Source organism: Arachis hypogaea, chromosome 5 (assembly GCF_003086295.3).
Source record: "Arachis hypogaea cultivar Tifrunner chromosome 5, arahy.Tifrunner.gnm2.J5K5, whole genome shotgun sequence".
NCBI lineage: Eukaryota > Viridiplantae > Streptophyta > Magnoliopsida > Fabales > Fabaceae > Arachis > Arachis hypogaea.
The window spans coordinates 68,246,837-68,271,884 of record NC_092040.1 but is presented as its reverse complement, the minus strand read 5'-3'; the positions used below and the strand labels follow the sequence as shown (position 1 = coordinate 68,271,884).

Here is a 25,048-nt window from a genome sequence, read left to right as displayed (position 1 = left end):
CCTGTTCATTATATGAGGCAAGATTGGGCCTTTAGTCAACACCACTTTCATTCCTGGTGAGAAATCTTTAGTGGAGATCTTCTTGTTTCTCCATCCCTTGGGTATTTTGTTCTTGGAAACTTTCTCCTTGGTGGATGATGTACACCCAACACCAAACTTAGGTTTGATGTCAGGGAGAATTGTATTCATAGTTGTAAGAATCGGACCGGACCGGCCGGTTCGACCGGAAAACCGGTGAACCGGACTCAGAACCGGTCCGGTTGAGTGATGTAACCGGATAAGGAACAGAACCGTTTTGAACCGGGTTGAACCGGCCGGTTTTGATAAAAATCGGAAAACCGGCAGTTTTTGGTTAACCGACCGGTTCAGGAAATTTTTTTTTTTTAATCTTTTTCCAAAACGGCGTCGTTTTGGTTTATTTAAAACAAAAAAAAAAGAAAAGCCCTACGGGCTACCACCCCCACGCCCCACCCGATCCCATTTTGCACTTGCAGTTCCAATTTCTCTCCCCTTCTTGGCTATTCCCGCAACCCTAACAGCGAAACCCTACCACTACCAGCCCTCCGCCAGTCCGCCGCCGTCACCTCACTCACCCAGCCCCCAGCCCGTCATCCTCTTCGTCTCACCGGCGGTCTGAGCTCTGAAGAAACCAACTCAACCAACTCAGCCCGTCATCCTCTCCGAACAGCAGACCCAACACCCGCGAAATCGCCGGTCAGCCGTTGCGCGCAGTCGAACTCGCCATTCCAGCGCCGTCGCCCTCGCCTAGTCGCCCTTCTGCTCTAGTGCTACTGCTCTGTGACTCTGTCAACAGGTAAGCTCCACTGCTCCAGTTCTGTAATCTGCTTCTTCTCTGTTTTGCACTTGAAGTTTAATGATTGTTGTGTGAAATACATTACACTCTGCTCTGTTCTGTTACTGTAAGTTCTGTTAAGCTGAATTTCCTTGTTGAATATGCTTGTTGAAATTTGAAACTGTTGAATACATTACACTTAAATATGCTTGTTGAATTTCCTTGTTGAATATGCTTGTTGAATTTCCTTGTAAATTTACTGTTGGATTAGGACATGAAATATGAAACTGTTGGCTGTTGCATTTTTCATGTTATGTAAATCAAATTTTTCATGTAAATCAATTTATGTTTTGTTGATTTGTACTGGAAATATGAAACTGTTGGATTATATGCTTGATTTGAATCAATGAAATATGAATTTGCTTGTCTTGCTGAATAGGAAATTTAACTATTTAAGAATTTAAGGTTGCTGTCTTGTTGAATAGGGAATAGAAACTAGGGAATTTAGGATTGCTATTGTTTTATAATTTTGCGGTTTTGCTACTCCATATTCTTTTAGAATGGCTTCTGCGAATACACCATCAAAAACACCATCTTCGCAAGAACAAGGATCAACTCCTGATGCATCAATCGGAACCCAAAAAAACAATAATAGAGCAAAAACCGATCCTGCATGGGGTCATTGTAAACAAGTTGTGGATTCTGGAAAAACAATTCTGCTATACATATATTGTGAGAAGCTTATTAGGGGTGGAGGAATTCATCGGTTTAAACTTCATTTGGCTGGAAAAGGAGGAGATATTGAGTCTTGTCGAAAGGTGCCAGCTGCAGTGAGACACCAATTCCATGAAAGTATTGAAGAGCTTCGAAGCAAGAAAAGAAAAACTCAAGAACAATATGCCGAAAGTTATAATGCTTGTGATGATGTTGAAAGAGAATTTGACGAGATCGAACGTAATGAGATGCAACAACAACAAAAATCCAGGGTTCCAACACCTATCTCTAGAAAAGGAAAACAAGTCAAAGGTTTACAATCCTATTTTCCATCAGCAACAACACCCGGAGCTCAACCAACTATCAAAAGCGTTCTTCAAAGCAAAGAAATTACGGAGAAGTGTGATATTGCTATTGCGAAATAGATGGTGAATGCCTCTGTTCCATTTAATGCGGTTAATTTAGCTTACTATCAGCCAATGATTGATGCTATTGCAAGCATGGGTGCAGGGTATAAAGGGCCAAGTTATCCAAGAGTCCGTGGGTATTTGTTGAGTAAATTAGTTGAGGATGTGAGGAAGATGATTGATGGTTATCGTGAGATTTGGAAGCAAACTGGATGCACTATTATGGCCGATGGATGGACTGATTGTTGTAGGCGTACTTTGATTAATTTTTTAGTTTATTGTCCTAAAGGAACTGTTTTTCTAAAGTCAGTTGATGCTTCTAATATCTCAAAAACTGCTGAAAATTTGTTTAAGTTGTTTAGGGATGTTGTATTGTTTGTTGGTCCTGAGAATGTTGTGTATATTGTAACGGACAATGCTGCAAACTATGTTGCTGCGGGAAGATTGTTGGAGGCTGAGTTTCCTAAATTGTATTGGTCCCCTTGTGCAGCTCATTGTGTTAATCTGATGTTTCAAGATATTGGGAAGTTGCAAGAAGTGAGTCAAACTGTGTCACAAGCTTCACTGATCACTAAGTATATCTATAATCATTGCTATCCACTGTTCTTGATGAGAAAGTTTACAGGTGGGCGGGAAATACTTCGTCCAGCTCCAACTCGGTTTGCTACTAATTTCATTGCTTTGCAAAGTATTTTAGCTCAAAAGGATCCTCTGAGAGCTATGGTGACTTCTAAAGAATTTACAAGCTCAGCTTACTCCAAAGAAGTCAAAGCTAAGAAATTTGTGGATCAAGTCTTGGATTCTAAATTTTGAAGTCAATGCACTGATATTGTTAAGCTTACTTCGCCACTTGTTCATGTTTTACGTATTGTGGATAGTGAAGACAGACCTGCCATGGGTTATCTTTATCAAGCTATTTATAAGGCTAGAGAAGAAATGGTGAGGAGGTTTCAGAAAAGAAAGAAGGTTGTTGATCCTTATCTGAAGATTTTGGATACCCGTTGGGATGCACAACTTAAGAGAAATCTTCATGCCGCTGGTTATTGGTTAAATCCAGCTTTTCGATTTAATGCGGGAGAATTTGAAAATCACAAAGAAACGATTTCTGGCTTGTTGGATGTCATTGAGAAATATGCTTATGATGATCCTGTATTGAGATCTAAACTGACAAGTGAGAAGAGGCTCTTTAAGAATGCTGAGAAAGATATTGGAAGACCCTCTGCAATACGTGAACGAACCACTGTTATGCCAGGTGAAATTTCTTCATAAATTTGGTCTTTTACTATTGTGATGAATTTATTATGTGATATTTATGATTGTGATAAATTATTTATCTATTTTTTATGTTAAGATCAATGGTGGGAATCTTATGGTTGTGGAGCACCAAATTTGCAAAAGTTGGCTATTCGTGTTTTAAGCCAGACTTGTAGCTCTTCAGGTTGCGAGCGTAACTGGAGTATTTTTGAACACATTCACTCAAAGAAGAGGAATCGGCTAGAGCATCAAAAACTAAATGATCTTGTTTATGTTCATTACAACTTAAGGTTACAACAAAGGTACTTTCTTGATTGTTTTAAGTTGAAACTTGAAAGCATTATTTTAAAATCTTAATCATCACATGAGTAACGAAATATATTGATAACATAGGAACCAAATGAGAAACCAAGTTTATGATCCAATTTGTCTTGATGCATTTGAGGATCATTCGGAATGGATACTGGAAGATTCACCACCATTTTTAACTCCTGAAGAAATTGATGCTTTACGAAATGATCTTGCAAATATGTCTCTTCAATCACCTTTAGATGATTTAGGTATGCTTTTATTTATTTATGAATTTTGATCAACTATGATTTTTGTATGCCTTATAACATGTTTTATATTATTTTTTATCTTGATTTGTGAAACATTATCTATAATGCTAGATCAATTGGATTTGGAAGATGATCGGGAGGATGATGGAGCTAATAATTCTGTGGAAAATGCAAATCAAAATGAAACCAATCAGGATGTAGCTCCACATTTGTCAGATGAAGAGCAACTTGCCGACTTCGAAATCACTCCTTGGATTTAGTTTATGAATTGTTATCCATATTGTGTTTAACTAAGATACTAATGTACTAGTACTAAGTACTAACTACTTTCATGTTTATCTTTGTATTAGTTATATTTAGACTTTGAAACTTGGTTGTCTTTAAAATGTTGGTGAAGAACTAACAATATGTATTTTGAATTTATTAAGTTTATGACTATTTTTAGTATTTTATATTTTTTATTCATGTGAAACCGGTTTTACCGGTTCAACCAACGGTTTATCGGTTGAACCAATAAACCAGTGAACCAGTAACGTGACCGGTTCGATCACCGGTCCGGTTCTTACAACTATGATTGTATTGGTTCCAATCAAAGGAGGTTTGAGCTGTAAACCTTGTTGTGCATTATCTGTGGGTTCTTGAAGGGTTGGAACAATAAGCTCAGTCTGCATACACTTTTCCTCTCTGCCTGATAAATGCATGATTTTGAAGACATGAAAGGCTACTTGCTCAGTATGTACTCTAAGTACTAATTCACCCTCTTCTACATCAATGAGAGCTCTCCCAGTGGCTAGGAATGGTCTTTCCAGAATTATAGAGGCATCTTCATCCTCTCCCATGTCAAGAATCACAAAATCTATTGGGAGAAAAAATTTTCCTACCTTGACCATGACATTCTCCACTATTTCGTGTGCATGCTTCAAATATTTGTCTGCCATTTGTAATGCTATCCTTGTTGGTTGTGCCTATTAGATTTGCAACTTCTTCATCACAGACAAGGGGATTAGATTGGTACTTGCACCAAGATCACATAGAGCTTTGTCAAAGGTTATGCTCCCAATAGTGCATGGAATCTGAAAGCTCCCTGGATCTGGCATCTTTTTTGGCAATTTACTATGAATTATGGCACTACATTCCTTGGTTAGGACCACTGTCTCATCTTCCCTTAAAGACTTCTTCTTGGAGAGTAAATCCTTCTTGAACTTGACATAGAGAGGCATTTGCTTCAAAACCTCAGCAAAAGAAATATTGATTTTCAACTTTCTGAAGACTTCCAAGAACTTTGAAAATTGTTTGTCCTTGGTCTCCTTTTATAGCTTCTGAGGATATGGCATCTTGGGCTTGTATTCAGGAGCCATGAGAAATGCCGAGTGCTTCTCAAGATCAACTGGGGAAGGATTTCTCGGATGTCCTAGAGGGGCATGTGCCACAGTGTCCTCAATCCTCTTTGGAGCTTCTGTTTACACTAATCCTTCAATAACTTGTGCTTCCTCATCTATCATTGCTTCGTTTGCCACTGTGATAGTCTTACACTTTTCTCTTGGATTAGGCACTGTGTCACTAAGAAGAGTGTTAGGGGCTTCTCAGGTACTTGCTTACTCAACTGACCCATTTGAATCTCCAAATTCTTGAGTGAAGCTCTTGTCTCCTGCATAAAACTATGGGTGTTCTTGGAGAGTTCTGGAACTATAAAGGCCAAGTCCAGAGTATTTTAAGGCTGAAAGGGTGTTTGTTGTGGCTGAGAAGCTTGAAACTAACGGTTGTTGAAATTATTCTGATTAAAACCTCCCTAAGAATTATTGAAGTTCAGTTGCCTCTGAGGTTGGTCTCTCCACCCAAAATTGGGATGATTCCTCCACCCTTGATTATATGTCTTAGAAAAAGGGTCATTGTTGGAGGGTCTAGAAGAATTACCCATAAAATTAACCTGTTCAGAAGTAAACTGGCCATAGTCATAAATCTCACCTCGAGGGAGGCCACCACTCATATCATAAGAAGTGTCTTAAGCATTGACGGCTGAAACTTGCATTCCACTCAAGTGTTAAGTAATAGCATTAATTTGCTGAGACATAGCCTTGTTCTGGGCAAGAATAGCATCCAAGGTGTCCAACTTCATGACACCCTTCTTAACTGAAATCTTCTCAGAAGAATATAAATACTATGGTCTTCTCAGAAGTCTTCTCTGACTTAGCAACCATGGTCTCTGATCTAATCAAAACCACTCAAAGTTTCATGACTGAAACAAGGTCCTCCATTAGAAACTTGGAGGCACAAGTGGGTCAGCTGAGTAAGAAAATTACTGAACTCCCTCCTAGCACTCTTCCAAGCAATACAGAAGAGAATCCAAAAGGAGAGTGCAAGGCCATTAACATGACCTACATGTCCGAATTTGGAGAGGAGAAAGAGGCAGTGAGCGCCACTGAGGAAGGCCTCAATGGAGGTTCACTGGCCTCCAATAAGTTCCCTAATGAGGAACCATGGGAATCTGAGGCTCACACTGAGACCATAGAGATTCCATTGAATTTACTTCTGCCATTCATGAGCTCTGATGAGTATTCTTCCTCTTTGGTGAGCAAAGGGGGTTCATCCTCCCAAAAAAATAAAATTTTCCAAGAGAAACATTCTCAATAGGGCATTGCCACCCCCAATTGATTTGAGTAAAAGTTTTTCATTGAACTTGCTTGAATTATATATTGTGGAACATGTTTTTGAGCTAAGAACACATAGGCATGTGAGTTTTGGATTGAGATCAATTATGCATATTTGACTTATCCTCAATGTTAGGGTTGACTAAGTAGGATTAACTCTTCATAATCATCATATGTTTGTGGTCAATGGATAGGATAGGTAACCTTGACTCAATCCTTGCCAAGAGGTTCTTTAGTATTTAAGTTTGCTTTACTTGCTTTTCTTGCTTTTCATTTATTTTTTTGCATGCTTATTTACTGGTGCGCCCGTACGTAAAACCCCACTACTTCCGTATGGGCTATAGCATATAACCACTATTTTTATTTTTGTGTGTATTATTCTCTTTCTATGATTATAATCTTTGATTTGTTTGATTCTTTATGTCTATTATTTTGTGTATGAATGCATTTATATGATTGAGGCCTTCATTTCATTTGAGCTCACTTAGCCAAATAGTCTTACCTATTGTTAACCAACTTTGAGCCTATGTTAATCCCCTTTTTTTCTTAATTTTATCACATCACTACCCCTAAGTGAAAAATAATAAATGTCCTTAATTTGGATCTTTTATTAGCTTAGGCTAGTGAGTGCGTGTGTGTATCATCTAAGTGTCGGAAAGTTTGGGAATATTGGTTGAGATAAAAGTAATTTTTGTATTTTGTTGAAGATCTTAGGAATTGGGTACATACTCATGCATTAAATGTTTAAACCATATGCATTGGTACCTTTGTATATAATTCATCAAAAGAAAAAGAGAAAAATAAAATAAAAATAAATAAAAAGAAAAAGAAAAAGAAAAAGAAAAAAAAGAAAGCAATAAAAAAGGGACAAAATACCCCAAAGAAAAGTTCAATAATAATCAATGCATATATGTTGTGATCAAAATGAGAATCCATGAGTGTGTGAAAAAGTGAAGAATAGGTAGTTAGATTTTATATTTGAATTGTATAGGTTGTTATGTGTATTAGGTGAGAACTTAGGTTAATCAATGATTCAAATTTCAAGCTTACTTAGCCATATATATCCTTACCTTGATCCTAGCCCCATTACAACCTTATGAAAAGTCCTCGTGATATTTGTATGTATGCATTGAATAACAGTTGATTGTTAGATGAAAAACAAATCTTGGAAAGCATGATTAGAAGAGAATTGAGTGAATCAACCCTATACACTTGAGCGACTAGAGCGGATACACATCCGGTGAGGGTTCGATTGCTCAATTACATATTTTTACCTATGATCATCTCTTTTCTTGCAAGTTTATAATTCATTTCAATAACTTAATTCAATTGTGGATTTTATTATGATTGCTTTATTGGTTTGGACTATGCTTGCAACGAAATTCTTTTGAGAAATTCTAGACCGACATTTATCCTCTGTCACCCTCACAAGCATTATTTACCAACACACATATATTTCCTCCTCAATATTCATCGAACTCAACAATCATCAAACAATTCTCAATAATATCAATAATTAATATCATCACTCATTATAATCATCTATATCCTTCATCAATCATCATAAGCATATATAACACCAACACTTATCACATTATCATTATAACTCATATATCACACATTCCAACACTCCACAACATACTCTTGATCATCAAACATAAATTTACATATAACTAATCATATACCGACACCATTCAATCCTATCTTAGGGTCCACTAGTCTAAGTGTCCAGAAACATTACATATTACATAAAGGAAACCGAAAACATACCTTGACCGATTTCCAAAATGCACTAAACACCAAAATAAAGCCACGTAGCTCGATCCAAAAGCCTCAAACCAACTCCAACAAACATCAAAACTCAATCTAACATCATACAACATACCAATCAAACCTAGGGTTCAAAAAAATAACTAAACACAAGAATTTAGTGAGACTTTATCTTATCCAATGATATTAAGGGCAAAACCCAACAATATTCCAATGCTAGATCACTCCTAAACAACCAAAATCACAAAATCTACTCAAAAACCAAACGTAAAAATGCAAAATTACTTAGGTGAGAAAACTGGAGTAGGAGACGCAAGTTTTTACCAACAAAGCTTAGTTAAAAATGACGGGCTATGCAATAGCTTCGCGTAGCCGCAAATGGCTCGTCAATCGGAGCTCCATAGCTCAAGTTATGGCCAAAAGAAGGAAAAGATAAATAGTGCAAAACCTCACCTCCACTCTTCTCACTTCAGCAGCGCCCTTTTTTTGTTTTAGGGCTAGAAATGAGCTGAAATACTCATTAGTTGTATTTATATATGTTGGGCTTGGGCCCAACTTTGGTCCAGTCCAACCTATTAACGTTTTTAGCCCGTTCGACCCACTTTGAGCCAAAACCTTTAAGATTAGTGCCCAGTTTTAAATTCTAAATTATTTTTGTCCTTTGAAAATAATAAATTCAATTTTCAAAATCTTATTTTTTCTAAAATACACAGTACTGGACAGACTAGAGCCGGTACTACCGGCTTAAGCACCGGTATGCATTTTTACAAATTTTTTCCGCAAAAGATACATTTTTCCACTCAGAAAAATTCATTGAATTCAAATTTCATATTTTTATTTTTAAAATATCATTTCTATTTTTTTGAACCTATTTTGGGCAATTAAATTATTATTTTATTAAAACGATTATTCTGGTTGATACATTCTCCCCTCCTAATTAAGAATTTTGTCCCCAAAATTTGAATTGCGTGATATATCCTACACGAAGCATTCTACTACCCACGTTGTCAACCTAAACAACTCCTCAAAGCTTCTCTCCACCATAGTTCTTCTGGGTCAATGTTACCTCTCGCCTTCTGCTGCGTTACTCTGATTATTCATCACTAAGAATCTGACTTACTCTACTACCTCAAACAGAAATTTTCCATTAAACCAAATACCGCTTTTGTAACATTTTGCAAAGCTTTCAAAACGAGTTCAATCTAAACCAGTTCAATGTTAAACCCTTTTCAAAAGACTCAAAAATCATTTATTCATAAATCAGTCACTTTAAATCATGATTTCGTTAAATTCATTAAAATCCTTAAATCATAGCTTTTCAATTTGAATCCCTTTCAATAAAATAAATTACAAACCAAATTCAAAAACTAACAAAATTATAGAACTCGCTCTTCTTTTAAACCATATCATTTAAACCAAGAGTTCCGACGTAGTTTCAAAACCAAGTCATTTAAATCAAAAGTTTCCAACCAAATTTCAAAATCCTTCCAAGCTTTAAAACTTTTCAAACATGATTCAAGGCCACACTAGTTAAAAATTGAAAAATCATAATTAAAAACCGCAAAAGCATTTATCCTCATTCTGTAACTGCATCAGTCGGCACTTCCCCCGTCACCAGTGTTGAACCTTACCCATCAACTGGTATGCCGCAAACTCCACGAACTGGTTTTCTGGAACATGTTGAGCTCGTAACGCATTGGATAGGTTAATCATCCTCACTAACTCTTCGTTAGTGTGATTGATCTCGTCCACGAGTTGCCATTTGAGGTCCTATCTACACCAAACAATCGATATCGAGGTGATCAGTCTTGATATCTCAAGCCCAGTGTTTCAATTATCCCCAAAGACACTCACAAACAAGCATGCTATGCAATATCAAGCAGATAGCCTAGATAGCAAGAAAGAAAAATGACCTAGAGTGTGCAATGAAGCACAACCGGTCCATCCATCAAGCTCACGAGAATGAACTGCTCTGATACCATAAATGTAACACCCCATTAGACTAAGCCTTACCTCTAGCCATAAAACAAAGGATCACGAAGCGTCACGATAGTTCTAAAACTCATACAATAAATATAGAATGAAATAGTAATACTAGAAGCCTGATAAAGGAATAAAACTCAAAATCGCATAAAGCGGATTTACAAAGCGCAAAGCGTTCATACACGACGACTAAAAAGCGCAGAGGCACAAGATACAACATGAGACATAACATATTAATAGTCAAGATATATATATATATAAGTATGATAAACAAAATAACTCTAGTCGAAGCCTACGGAGTTTAGGGCGACTAGTTACAAACAGAAAACACAAGAGTTTTTGAGTTAAAACAACTTATACAACTTATCTCTCAAAGTAAGCCTCTAAGGCAATAAAGTATAATAACAAAGTGAGAGAACTATGGTGCACGAATTTGTGATTCGCACAACTAACCAGCAAGTGCACTGGGTCGTCCAAGTAATACCTTACGTGAGTAAGGGTCGATCCCACGGAGATTATTGGTTTGAAGCAATCAATATTTATTTTATTAATCTTAGTTAGGATGTCAACAAGGTTATTTGGATTTAATTGCAAGAAGTCAAAGTATTTAAAATTGTAAGTTGGAATAATAGAGAATACTAGCGTTACTTGTTGTGCAGTAATGGGGAATATGTTGGAGTTTTGGAGATGCTTTGTCCTTTGAACTTCAACTCTTCCTTGAAATCCTTCAACACACGCAAAGTTCCTTCCATGGCAAGCTCTATGTAGGGTGTCACCGTTGTCAGTGGCTACTTCCCATCCTCTCAGTGAAAACGTTCCTATGCTCTGTCACAGCACGGCTAATCATCTGTCGGTTCTCAATCAGGTTGGAGTAGAATCCATTGATTCGCGTCTGTCACTAACGCCCAACACTCAGGAGTTTGAAGCACGTCACAGTCATTCAATCCCAGAATCCTACTCGGAATACCACAGATAAGGTTTAGACTTTCCGGATTCTCATGAATGCCGCCATCGATCCGGCTTATACCACGAAGATTCTGATTAAAGAATCTAAGAGATATTCATTCAATCTGATGTAGAACGGAGGTGGTTGTCAGGCACACGTTCATGGATTGAGGAAGATGATGAGTGTCACGGATCATCACCTTCTTCACAATTAAGCGCGAATAAACATCTTAGATAAGAACAAGCGTGTTTGAATGGAAAACAAAGGAATTGTATTAAATCATCGAGACGCTGCAGAGCTCCTCACCCCCAACAATGGAGTTTAGAGACTCATGTCGTCACAAAGTATGTAATTCAGATCTGAAAATGTCATGAGGTCCAAGAAATGTCTGTAAAAGTTGTTTAAATAGTAAACTAGTGACCTAGGTTTACAGAAAATGAATAAACTAAGATAATTGGTGCAGAAATCCACTTCTGGGGCCCACGTGGTGTGTGCTGGGGCTGAGACTAAAGCTATCCACGAGTAGAGGCCTTTCTTGGCGTCAAACTCCAGGTTATGACGTGTTTTGGGCGTTCAACTCCGGATCATGACGTTTTTCTGGCGTTTAACTCCAGACAGCAACAGGAACTTGGCGTTCAACGCCAAGTTACGTCGTCTATTTTCGCGCAAAGTATGGACTATTATATATTGCTGGAAAGCCCTGGATGTCTACTTTCCAACGCCGTTGAGAGAGCGCCAATTGGACTCCTGTAGCTCCAGAAATTTCATTTCGAGTGCAGGGAGGTCAAGATCCAACAGCATCAGCAGTCCTTCTTTCAGCCTAACTCAGATTTTTACTCAGCTCCCTCAATTTCAGCCAGAAAATACCTGAAATCACAGAAAAACACACAAACTCATAGTAAAGTCCAGAAATATGATTTTTGCCTAAAAACTAATAATATTCTACTAAAAACTAACTGAAACATGCTAAAATCTACATGAAATTACTCCCAAAAAACGTATAAAATATCCGCTCATCACAACACCAAACTTAAACTGTTGCTTGTCCTCAAGCAACTAGATAAATAAAATAGGTTTTAACAAAAATAAAGAAGTAATAATATTCTAGAGTTTTAAATGAAGCTCAGATTCTTATTAGATGAGCGGGGCTTGTAGCTTTTTGTCTCTGAACAGTTTTGGCATCTCCCTGTATCTTTTGAATTTCAGAATGATTGGCATCCTTAGGAACTCAGAATTCAGATAGTATTATTGATTCTCCTAGTGTAATATGTTGATTCTTGAACACAGTTATTTTATGAGTCTTGGCTGTGGCCCTAAGCACTTTGTTTTCCAGTATTACCACCGGATACATAAATGCCACAGACACATGACTAGGTGAACCTTTTCAGATTGTGACTTAGCTTTGCTAAAGTCCCCAGTCAGAGGTATCCAGAGCTCTTAAGCACACTCTGTTTGACTTGGATCACGACTTTAACCACTCAGTCTCAAGTTTGTAACTTGGACCTGCATGCCACAAGCACATGGTTAGGGACAGCTTGGTTTAGCCGCTTAGGCCTGGATTTTATTTCCTTGGGCCCTCCTATCCATTGATGCTCAAAGCCTTGGATCCTTTTTACTCTTACTTAGTGCTCATGGCTTTTTTTTTTTTACTGCTTTTTCTTACTTCAAGAATCAATTTCATAATTTTTCAGATCATCAATAATATTTTTCGTGTTCCTCATCCTTTCAGGAGCCAATATTCATCAAATTCAAAGTACATATTATGCACTGTTCAAGAATTCATTCAGTGAACAAAAAGTATTGCCACCACATATAATTATAATTTTTATTATTAAGAACTCGAAAAATATAGATTACTTCTTTATTCTAAAAAAAAAATCTACTACTTTATTCATGCCTGATGATGATGAGAAAAATAAATTATAGCTTAATTGGAAATAAAATCAAAATAGACATACTAATTACTACTAAATATCTCCTATGGTGAATTTCTATAATAATACTATCACTAAGCTAAAGCAGAAAAATTGGAACTCAGCAACCTGTTGTTTTGAGGAGTAGATGTTCCTCTAATCTGTGGGGTGTTGTTCAAGGATTAATTTTTGGCGCTTCAGCTCCCTTAGATCACGCCCTTGCTCCTCTTGTTCCTTGAGCAGTTTGCAAATCATGCTACTTTGATTATTCTGTTCTTCCTTTATTTGGTCCATAGCTTCTTGTAATCTGGAAATAGAAGCCTCAAGATGTTCCCAATATTCGAATTGGGGCAGTTCTGGGAGGGCTTCTTGTGCTCTCCTCTTGGTTGAATCATCTTGTTGCTGTTGTCTGACCATTGATATTCCAGTAATGGGCTTTTCAATTAGGATATATTCAGTTATTCCCATCTTTACTCCAGCATCTTTGCAAAGCATAGAAATTAGGCTTGGATAAGCCAATTTGGCGTCCTTAGAATTTCTGTTTGCTATTTTATATAGCTCACAGGAGATCAGCTGATGGACTTCCACTTCTTTTCCCAACATGATGCAGTGAATCATTACTGCTCTTTTAATAGTGACTTCAGAACGGTTGCTGGTGGGCAATATGGAACGCCCTACGAAATCCAGCCAACCTCTGGCTACTGGTTTCAGATCTTCCCTTTTGAGTTGAACTGGGATGCCAGTCGTGCTGGTGGTCCACTTGGCTCCAGGGATGCATATGTCCTCCAGAACCTTGTCCAGCCCTTTATTGACCCTCATCATTCTCCTGTTAAAGGAGTCTGGGTCATCTTTCAGTTGGGGAAGCTTAAATATCTCCCTGATCTTGTCAGAGTTGGTATGAATGATCTTTCCTCTGACTACAGTCCGATGGTCAAAGAGAGCAGCTCCAATGATTCTTTGCCTTTCTGTCTGCCATAGATTAGCATAAAATTCCTGAACCATGTTCTTTCCCACTTTCGTTTCAGGATTGGCCAGAATTTCCCAATTCCTGTTTCGAATTTGCTCTTGGATTTCCGGATATTCATCTTCTTTCAGATCAAATCTGACTTCCGGGATCACTGATCTGTGACTCATTATCTTGTAGTAATGGTCTGAATGTTCTTTAGTTAAGAACTTCCCTTGATTCCAGAGTGGCTTTGGATTGCTTTCTTTCTTGCCTCTTGGGTTGGGTTGTTTTCCTTTAGGAGCCATGATCTTTAGTGGGTATGTTTTTGTGATCACGGATAAAACACACCAAACTTAGAGCTTTGCTTGTCCTCAAGCAAAAGAGAGGAAAGAAGAGGGATAGAAGGAGAGCAAGTGTTGGATGGTGATGATGAGGAGCGCGCCGAATACAATGTATAGGGAGGGGGTGGGAAATTTTCGAAAAAAAGGAAATAAGATAGAAGATATGATTTATAAAAGATAGATATGATAAGAAAAAGATATAGTTTTTAAAAAAAAAAGAAAGATATAAATCATAATTTAAAAGATAATTTTGAAATTTTTAATTTTGAAAAAGATTTTAAAAAGATAATTGAGTTTTGAAAATAAACTTAAAAGAGTTGGATTGGATTGGAAAACCATTTGGCTTTATGGATTAAGATATATTTAATATTTTTGAAACGTGGATTTTTAGAAATCAGGGTTTTTAGAAATTAGGATAAAAACTTTTGGAATTGAAGATGATATTTTTGAAACATGTTTATGCAAGAATTCATGAATTGAAACATAAAATTTTGAAAAAGTGTGAAGAAAAACGAATTTGTACCTCCTCCCACCATCCTGGCGTTAAACGCCCAAACGATGCATGTTTTGGGCGTTTAACGCCCACATGTTGCTTCTCCTGGGCGTTCAACGCCCATCTGGTGCTTCTTTCTGGCGTTGAACGCCAGGAAGTCCTTCGTCACTGGGCGTTTTTCTGAACGCCCAGGATGCTAGCAGACTGGCGTTAAACACCCAGAAGGTGCATCTTTCTGGCGTTTAACGCCCAGAAGATGCTCCTTTCTGGCGTTTAACGCCCAGATGGCTACCCTTACTGGCGTTAAACGCCCAGTGGGTGCTTCTTTTGGGCGTTCAACGCCCAAAGTATTTCTTACTGGCTTTTTCACGCCAGTGAGCTTCCAAATTTCCCTATAACTCTGTGACTTCAACCAATTGCTATCTCACCTTTGAAGATACTTAGACTTTAAACCTGTAAAGAAAGAAAATTTATTTAATTAGTAATTAAACTTTGTACATGGCTGGGTTGCCTCCCAGCAAGCGCTTCTTTAATGTCATTAGCTGGACTATCACTGATCTTCAATTAAGTCTCAGTCTTGAGCATTCTTGCTCGAAATTACCTTCAAGATAGTGTTTAACTCTTTGTCCATTAACAATGAACTTTTTGTTAGAGTCACTATCCTGAAGTTCTATGTATCCATATGGTGATACGCTTGTGATTACATATGGACCTCTCCACCGGGATTTTAATTTCCCAGGGAATAATTTGAGCCTTGAATTAAATAGCAGAACTTTCTGTCCTGGCTCAAAGACTCTGGATGACAATTTCTTATCATGCCATCTTTTTGCTTTCTCCTTGTAAATTTTTGCATTTTCGAAAGCATTGAGTCTAAATTCCTCTAGCTCATTTAACTGGAGCAATCGTCTTTCTCCAGCTAACTTGGCATCAAGGTTCAGGAATCTGGTTGCCCAGTAGGCCTTGTGTTCCAGTTCCACTGGCAAGTGACACGCCTTTCCATACACAAGCTGGTATGGAGAGGTCCCTATGGGGGTCTTGAATGCTGTTCTGTATGCCCACAGAGCATCATCCAAGCTTCTTGCCCAATCCTTTCTACGGTTAATTACAGTCTATTCCAGGATTCTTTTAAGTTCTCTATTTGAGACTTCAGCTTGCCCATTAGTTTGTGGATGATATGGAGTAGCTACCCTGTGGTTGACTCCATAACGTACCAGAGCAGAGTAAAGCTGTTTATTGCAGAAATGAGTGCCCCCATCACTGATTAATACTCTAGGGATACCAAATCTGCTGAAAATATGTTTCTGGAGGAATTTTAACACTGTTTTAGTGACATTAGTGGGTGTTGCAATAGCCTCCACCCATTTGGATACATAATCCACTGCCACCAGAATATAAGTGTTTGAGTATGATGGTGGGAAAGGTCCCATGAAGTCAATGCCCCATACATCAAACAACTCAATCTCCAAGATTCCTTGTTGATGCATGGCATAACTATGAGGTAGGTTGCCTGATCTTTGGCAACTATCACAATTAAGCACAAACGCTCGGGAATCTTTATAGAGAGTAGGCCAGTAGAAGCCACTTTGGAGGACTTTGTGGCTGTTCGTTCACTTCCAAAATGTCCTCCATACTGTGATCCATGGCAATGCCAAAGGATCTTTTGTGCTTCTTCTTTAGGCACACATCTACGGATTACTCCGTCTGCACATCTCTTAAAAAGATATGGTTCATCCCAAAGATAGTACTTTGCATCTGTGATTAATTTCTTTGATTGCACCCTACTGTACTCTTTGGGTATGAATCTCACTGCCTTGTAGTTTGCAATGTCTGCAAACCATGGCACTTCCTGGATGGCAAACAATTGCTCATCCGGAAAGGTTTCAGAGATCTCAGTGAGAGGGAGGGACGCCCCTTCCACTGGTTCTATTCGGGACAGGTGATCTGCCACTTGATTCTCTGTCCCTTTTCTGTCTCTTATTTCTATATCAAACTCTTGCAGAAGCAACACCCATCTGATGAGTCTGGGTTTTGAATCCTGCTTTGTGAGTAGATATTTAAGAGCAGCATGATCAGTGTACACAATCACTTTTGATCCTACTAAATAGGATCTGAATTTGTCAATGGCGTAAACCACTGCTAGTAGCTCCTTTTCTGTGGTTGTGTAATTCTTCTGTGCATCATTTAGAACACGGCTGGCATAGTAAATGACGTGCAGAAGCTTGCCATGTCTTTGTCCCAATACTGCACCAATGGCATGGTCACTGGCATCACACATCAATTCAAATGGTAATGTCCAGTCTGGTGCAGAGATGATTGGTGCAGTAACCAATTTAGCTTTCAGAGTCTCAAATGCCTGTAGACACTCTTTATCAAAGATAAATGGCGTGTCAGCAGCTAGCAGGTTGCTCAGAGGTTTGGCGATTTTTGAAAAATCCTTTATGAACCTCCTATAGAATCTTGCATGCCCCAGAAAACTTCTGATTGCCTTAACATTAGCAGGTGGTGGTAATTTTTCAATTACTTCTACCTTAGCTTGATCCACCTCTATTCCCTTGTTCGAAATTTTGTGCCCAAGGACAATTCCTTCAGTCACCATAAAGTGACATTTTTCCCAGTTTAAAACCAGGTTAGTCTCTTGGCATCTTTTCAGAACAAGTGCTAAATGGTTAAGGCAGGAGCTGAATGAGTCTCCAAATACTGAAAAGTCATCCATGAAGACTTCCAGGAATTTTTCCACCATATCAGAGAAAATTGAGAGCATGCACCTCTGAAAGGTTGCAGGTGCATTGCACAGGCCAAATGGCATCCTTCTGTATGCAAATACTCCAGATGGGCATGTGAATGCCGTTTTCTCCTGATCCTGGGGATCTACTGCAATTTGATTATAACCTGAATATCCATCCAGGAAGCAGTAGTATTCATGACCTGCTAGTCTTTCTAGCATCTGGTCTATGAATGGTAAAGGAAAATGATCCTTTCTGGTGGCTGTATTGAGCCTTCTGTAATCAATGCACATACGCCACCCTGTAACTGTCCTTGTAGGAACCAGTTCATTTTTTTCATTATGGACTACTGTCATGCCTCCTTTCTTAGGGACAACTTGGACAGGGCTCACCCAGGGGCTGTCAGAAATAGGATAAATAATCCCAGCCTCTAGTAATTTAGTGACCTCTTTCTGCACCACTTCTTTCATAGCTGGGTTCAGCCGCCTTTGTGGTTGGACCACTGGTTTGGCGTCATCCTCCAGTAAGATTTTGTGCATGCATCTGGCTGGGCTAATGCCCTTAAGATCACTGATGGACCACCCAAGAGCTGTCTTGTGTGTCCTTAGCACTTGAATTAGTGCTTCCTCTTCCTGTGGCTCTAAGGTAGAACTTATAATTACAGGAAGGGTATCACCTTCTCCTAGAAATGCATATTTCAGGGATGGTGGTAATGGTTTGAGTTCGGGTTTTGGAGGTTTCTCCTCTTCTTGAGGGATTTTCAGAGGTTCTATTATCTTCTCTGATTCCTCCAAATCAGGCTGAACATCTTTAAAGATGTCTTCTAGCTCTGATTCGAGACTCTCAGCCATATTAACCTCTCTTACTAGAGAGTCAATAATATCAACACTCATGCAGTCATTTAGGGTGTCTGGATGTTGCATGGCTTTGACAACATTCAACTTGAACTCCTCCTCATTGACTCTCAAGGTCACTTCCCCTTTTTGGACGTCAATGAGGGTTCGGCCAGTTGCTAGGAAAGGTCTTCCTAGAATGAGAGTTGCACTCTTGTGCTCCTCCATTTCCAGCACCACAAAGTCAGTAGGAAAGGCAAATGGCCCAACCTTGACAATCATGTCTTCAATCACGCCTGATGGGTATTTAATGGAGCCATCAGCAAGTTGAAGACATATCCTGGTTGGTTTGATTTCTTCCGTCAAACCAAGCTTTCTGATAGTGGATGCAGGTATTAGATTGATACTTGCCCCAAGATCACATAAAGCTTGCTTGGTACAAGTACCTTCTAATGTGCATGGTATCATAAAGCTTCCAGGATCTTTAATCTTCTCAGGTAAGCTCTTCAGGATGACTGCACTGCATTCTTCAGTGAGGTAAACTTTTTTAGTTTCCCTCCAATCCTTCTTATGACTTAAGATCTCTTTCATGAACTTAGCATAAGATGGTATTTGCTCAAGTGCTTCTGCAAACGGAATCTTTATTTCAAGAGTCCTGAGATAGTCTGCAAAGCGAGCAAATTGCTTATCCTGTTCCACTTGGCGGAGTTTTTGAGGATAAGGCATTTTGGCTTTGTATTCCTCAACCTTAGTTGTTGCAGGTTTATTACCTACAGAAGTGGGTTGGGAAGCCTTTTTAGAAGGGTTGTTATCAGCACTTGTTTGTGACTGATCACCCACTGGTATTTGAATGCCAGGGGTAGAAGCTGGAGTGGCGTTAGACGCCATCTCCCCATTTGTTACTGGTGTTTGAACGCCAGAACCATGTTCCCTTTGGGCGTTCAACGCCGGATACATGCTTGTTTCTGGCGTTGAACGCCAGGAATGAGCATGGTCTGGGCGTTCAGCGCCAGCATCATTCCTCTCTGGGCTCTGATTGTCCTCAGAGGGATTTTGAGTAGACATCTGTTCATTTCTTGGCTTCCTGCTGCTTTGAAGTGAGGTATTTAATGTTTTCCCACTTCTTAATTGAACTGCTTGGCATTCTTCTGCTATTTGTTTTGACAGTTGCTTTTCTGTCTGCTTTAATTGCACTTCCATGTTCCTGTTAGCCATTCTTGTTTCCTGTAATAATTCCTTGAATTCGGCTAGCTGCTGAGTTAGAAAGTCTAATTGCTGATTAATTTCATTAGCCTGATCCACCGGACTGAGTTCAGCAGTTACTGTTTTAGCTTCTTCTTTCATAGAAGATTCACTGCTTAGGTACAGATGCTGATTTCTGGCAACTGTATCAATAAGCTCTTGAGCTTCTTCAATTGTTTTTCTCATATGTATAGACCCACCAGCTGAGTGGTCTAGAGAAATCTGAGCTTTTTCTGTAAGCCCATAGTAGAATATGTCTAATTGCACCCATTCTGAAAACATTTCAGAGGGGCATTTTCTTAGCATCTCTCTGTATCTCTCCCAGGCATCATAAAGGGATTCATTATCTCCTTGTTTGAAGCCTTGGATGCTTAGCCTTAGCTGTGTCATCCGTTTTGGAGGGAAATAGTGATTCAGGAATTTTTCTGACAGCTGTTTCCATGTTTTTATGCTGTTCTTAGGCTGGTTATTTAACCACCTTTTAGCTTGACCTTTTACAGCAAATGGAAACAGTAATAATCTGTAGACATCCTGATCCACTTCTTTATCATGTACTGTGTCAGCAAATTGTAAAAATTGTGCCAGAAACTCTGTAGGCTCTTCATGTGGAAGACCAGAATACTGGCAGTTTTGCTGCACCATGATAATGAGATGAGGATTCAACTCAAAGCTACTAACTCCAATGGAGGGTATACAGATACTACCCCCATATGAAGTAGTAGTGGGGTTAGCATATGACCCCAGAGTCCTCCTGGACTGGTCATTCCCCCTTAATTCCATAATGGAATAAAAGGGATGGTATGTATGTTGCTATTGTCTCAAAAAAAAAATTAATTTTTATAAAATAAAATAAAAACGAAACAAAAGCAATTGAAAAATAATTTGAAATTGAAATTTGAATTTTGTAAAAAAAAATTCGAAAAAGTAGTTCAAAATTAATTAGAAAATAGAAAATATATTATTTTTTTTTTAAATTTTGAATTTTATGATGAAAGAGAAAAACACACAAAAGACACAAGACTTAAAATTTTTAGATCTAGTGCTCCTTAATTTCGAAAATTTTTGGAGGGAAAACACCAAGGAACACCAAACTTAAAAATTTTAAGATCAAGACACAAGAAAACTTAAGAACACCTTGAAGGTTCACAAGAACACCAAGAACAAAAGAGAAAACACCAAACTTAAAATTTTTAGAAAACCAAGACAAATTTTCGAAAATTATATCAAAATTAACAAGAAAACACCAAACTTAAAGTTTGGCACAGATTAAATCAAGAAAAACTATTTTTGAAAAAGATTTTCAAAAGAACTGGTGCCAAATTGCCAAGAACATAAGCCAACGCTATAACCAACTGAGTTAAAAATGTAATGTATTTTGAAGATGTATTATTTTTTGTGGATAAAAGTATAATTCTTGAAAGTTAATGTTTTGAAAAAGCATAAGAGAAACAAGAAAAGACACAAAACAAGAAAAACTCAAGATCAAACAAGAAAAATAACCAAGAACAACTTGAAGATCAATGAAGAACAAAGAACACAAGTTCGAAAATTTAAAGAAAAATATCAAATATGCAATTAACACCAAACTTAGAATAAGACACTAAACTCACGAAAAATTAACAATTAATTAAGAAAAATAATATTTTTGAAAAGAAATTTTTGAAAAGAAACTATCTTATCAAAATTTGATGACTCTATAATAACAAAAATAAATTTTTCCTAATCTAAGAAATAAAATAAGCCTTCAATTGTTCAAACTCAATAATCCCCGGCAACGGCGCCAAAAACTTGGTGCACGAATTTGTGATTCGCACAACTAACCAGCAAGTGCACTGGGTCGTCCAAGTAATACCTTACGTGAGTAAGGGTCGATCCCACGGAGATTATTGGTTTGAAGCAATCAATATTTATTTTATTAATCTTAGTTAGGATGTCAACAAGGTTATTTGGATTTAATTGCAAGAAGTCAATGTATTTAAAATTGTAAGTTGGAATAATAGAGAATACTAGCGTTACTTGTTGTGCAGTAATGGGGAATATGTTGGAGTTTTGGAGATGCTTTGTCCTTTGAACTTCAAATCTTCCTTGAAATCCTTCAACACACGCAAAGTTCCTTCCATGGCAAGCTCTATGTAGGGTGTCACCGTTGTCAGTGGCTACTTCACATCCTCTCAGTGAAAACGTTCCTATGCTCTGTCACAGCACGGCTAATCATCTGTCGGTTCTCAATCAGGTTGGAGTAGAATCCATTGATTCTTTTGCGTCTGTCACTAACGCCCAACCCTCAGGAGTTTGAAGCACGTCACAGTCATTCAATCCCAGAATCCTACTTGAAATACCACAGACAAGGTTTAGACTTTCCGGATTCTCATGAATGCCGCCATCGATCCGGCTTATACCACGAAGATTCTGATTAAAGAATCTAAGAGATATTCATTCAATCTGATGTAGAACGGAGGTGGTTGTCAGGCACACGTTCATGGATTGAGGAAGATGATGAGTGTCACGGATCATCACCTTCTTCACAATTAAGCGCGAATAAACATCTTAGATAAGAACAAGCGTGTTTGAATGGAAAACAAAGGAATTGTATTAAATCATCGAGACGCTGCAGAGCTCCTCACCCCCAACAATGGAGTTTAGAGACTCATGCCGTCACAAAGTATGTAATTCAGATCTGAAAATGTCATGAGGTCCAAGAAATGTCTGTAAAAGTTGTTTAAATAGTAAACTAGTGACCTAGGTTTACAGAAAATGAATAAACTAAGATAATTGGTGCAGAAATCTACTTCTGGGGCCCACTTGGTGTGTGCTGGGGCTGAGACTAAAGCTATCCACGAGTAGAGGCCTTTCTTGGCGTCAAACACCAGGTTATGACGTGTTTTGGGCGTTCAACTCCGGATCATGACGTTTTTCTGGCGTTTAACTCCAGACAGCAACATGAACTTGGCGTTCAAAGCCAAGTTACGTCGTCTATTTTCGCGCAAAGTATGGACTATTATATATTGCTGGAAAGCCCTGGATGTCTACTTTCCAACGCCGTTGAGAGCGCGCCAATTGGACTTCTGTAGCTCCAGAAATTTCATTTCGAGTGCAGGGAGGTCAGGATCCAACAGCATCAGCAGTCCTTCTTTCAGCCTAACTCAGATTTTTACTCAGCTCCCTCAATTTCAGCCAGAAAATACCTGAAATCACAGAAAAACACACAAACTCATAGTAAAGTCCAGAAATATGATTTTTGCCTAAAAACTAATAATATTCTACTAAAAACTAACTGAAACATGCTAAAATCTACATGAAATTACTCCCAAAAAGCGTATAAAATATCCGCTCATCAAACTACAACATAAAAACCAAAATACAATGATAACAAAAGATCCTCCGCTCTGTCCCCATCCACAAACTCACCGAGTTGGGTTGCGACCTGCATCTGAAAAGTAACAACAACATATGGTATGAGAACCGGAGGTACTCAGTATGGTAACAGTGCCCAGTATATAAGATGTAAGGTTCCAGGACACCGAAGGCAACCCTAGAACTTCGCACCAAATAGATATTCAAGCTTAACAAGATAAATAACTTAAAATCCACAAACAAGTAAACAGGGTTATCTAAACTTAGGGGATATCTGACTAATACCATACCACACCGCTGTATCCCACTGCCTTCACCAACCTAACTTCCGTGCGATCCCATCGCCACCGCCTTCTGATCCTCCTCAACACCAGACAAACACAAGTATATGCAAACAAGTAATACACAGGTAATATTCATGTATGACAAGTAATTCAAGAAGCAAGTAGGCATATTATACATTTAGGCAAACTGAAAGTAATCAAAGCAAACAAACACATAAGAGATGCATATGATGAATGACTGTCCTATTGGCTTGTGATATCATTTGTCAGTCCATGAATGCCAACCCGACACATCATTTCGGATGTCGCCTTTCTGCCACGTCCGAGGATATAGCACCTGTCACGCTTTTGCATCGTTCCGAGGATATAGTGCCTGGCACACTTGCATGCTCCAAGGATATAGTGCCTGGTACACTCTTGCGGTAGAGAAGAAAAACAACAACAGCATATGTTTCATAATAAATCGTTCCAGTGATATAGTGCCCAGCACACTATCATTCCAAGGATATAGTGCCTGGCACACTATCCACATCCAACAAGTCCATCAACCTTAAATCATCATCAGTCATCACCATTTTATCATCTCAACCCACTTCTCAAGTCTCAACATTCCAAGGATATAGTGCCTGTCACACTCTCCTTCAATATCCATCAAGCTAATCATAACCATCATCAATTCTTAATTCCACAAGTTACCATTCACTCAGAAGTTCTCAAGCCATTGCCAAATAAAACACTTTGTTAGTTTCCCACAACTTCAGAAACCTAAGTCTCCGTCTTCTAAACATATACAGAAAATTACCAATTTAGATCACTAACCCATCCCTATTAGTCTTAAGGTCTAATTACTAGTTAGCGATCTTAAACAGTAGATAAAGAAGTTTGGAAAGCTAGAAAACCCTTGAAACACAAAGAAATATCATTTTTCAGCAAAACAGAGGTTGTGCGTATGCACACCCCTATCATGCATACGCACACGTTGAAAAAGTACATCCGCGTACGCATACAGTACGTTCGCGTTTGCATACATGAAAATTGGGCCATTTCGTGCACGCATACCTGGGATGCGTAGGCGGGAATGCTGGATAGAGATCGTTACCCGCATATGGTGCATAGGGCCGCGTACGCATATGCATCAGATTTCGGAAAAATATCAAGTTGCAGAATTTTCAGTTTTAAACACCAAACCTTAAACGTTCATAACTTCCTCTACAAAACTCCATTTTCAATAAACTTTATATCTTTTTAAAGCTCTTGAAATCATCTTTAATTTAAGACAAAAATCATTTAATTTCAATGCCTGAAACTCAAGTTATGATCCACCAAAGTTTACCAAAAACAGGTTTTTACCAAAAGTGACAATTCTCTAGTTTTTCCCAAAACTTCAAAACTAAACCAATCAAAACCTACTCAAATTATCCAAAACACTACCACACCTACAAATTGCTATTTCATTACACTTCAATCATTCCCACACCTATTTCTATCAATATTTCATCTTCTCCACTCAATAAATCCATACAATCAATAGATCTCAATCCAAACATACAACTTCAAAAATTTCCACTATTTCAATCCCTCACAAGCATTATTTACCAACACACATATATTTCTTTCCCAATACTCATCGAACTCAACAATCATCAAACAATTCTCAATAACATCATTAATCAATATCATCACTCATCATAATCATCTATATTCTTCATCAGTCATCATAAGCATATACAACACCAACACTCATCACATTATCATCATAACTCATATATCACACATTCCAACACTCCATAACATACTCTTCATCACCAAACATAAATTCACATATAATTAAACATACACCGACA

The 25,048-nt window shown here is 38.2% G+C and overlaps 1 protein-coding gene across 1 annotated transcript; it reads left to right on the top strand.

The window, feature by feature from the left end:
* The first annotated feature begins 1,932 nt into the window (after positions 1-1,932).
* LOC112803585 (uncharacterized) lies at positions 1,933-3,988 on the top strand. Its single transcript, XM_025847069.2, has 5 exons — positions 1,933-2,637; positions 2,752-3,166; positions 3,266-3,470; positions 3,562-3,728; positions 3,840-3,988. Exons 1-5 carry the CDS (start codon positions 1,933-1,935, stop codon positions 3,986-3,988), a joined length of 1,641 nt encoding a protein of 546 aa, XP_025702854.2.
* Positions 3,989-25,048: the final 21,060 nt, after the last annotated feature.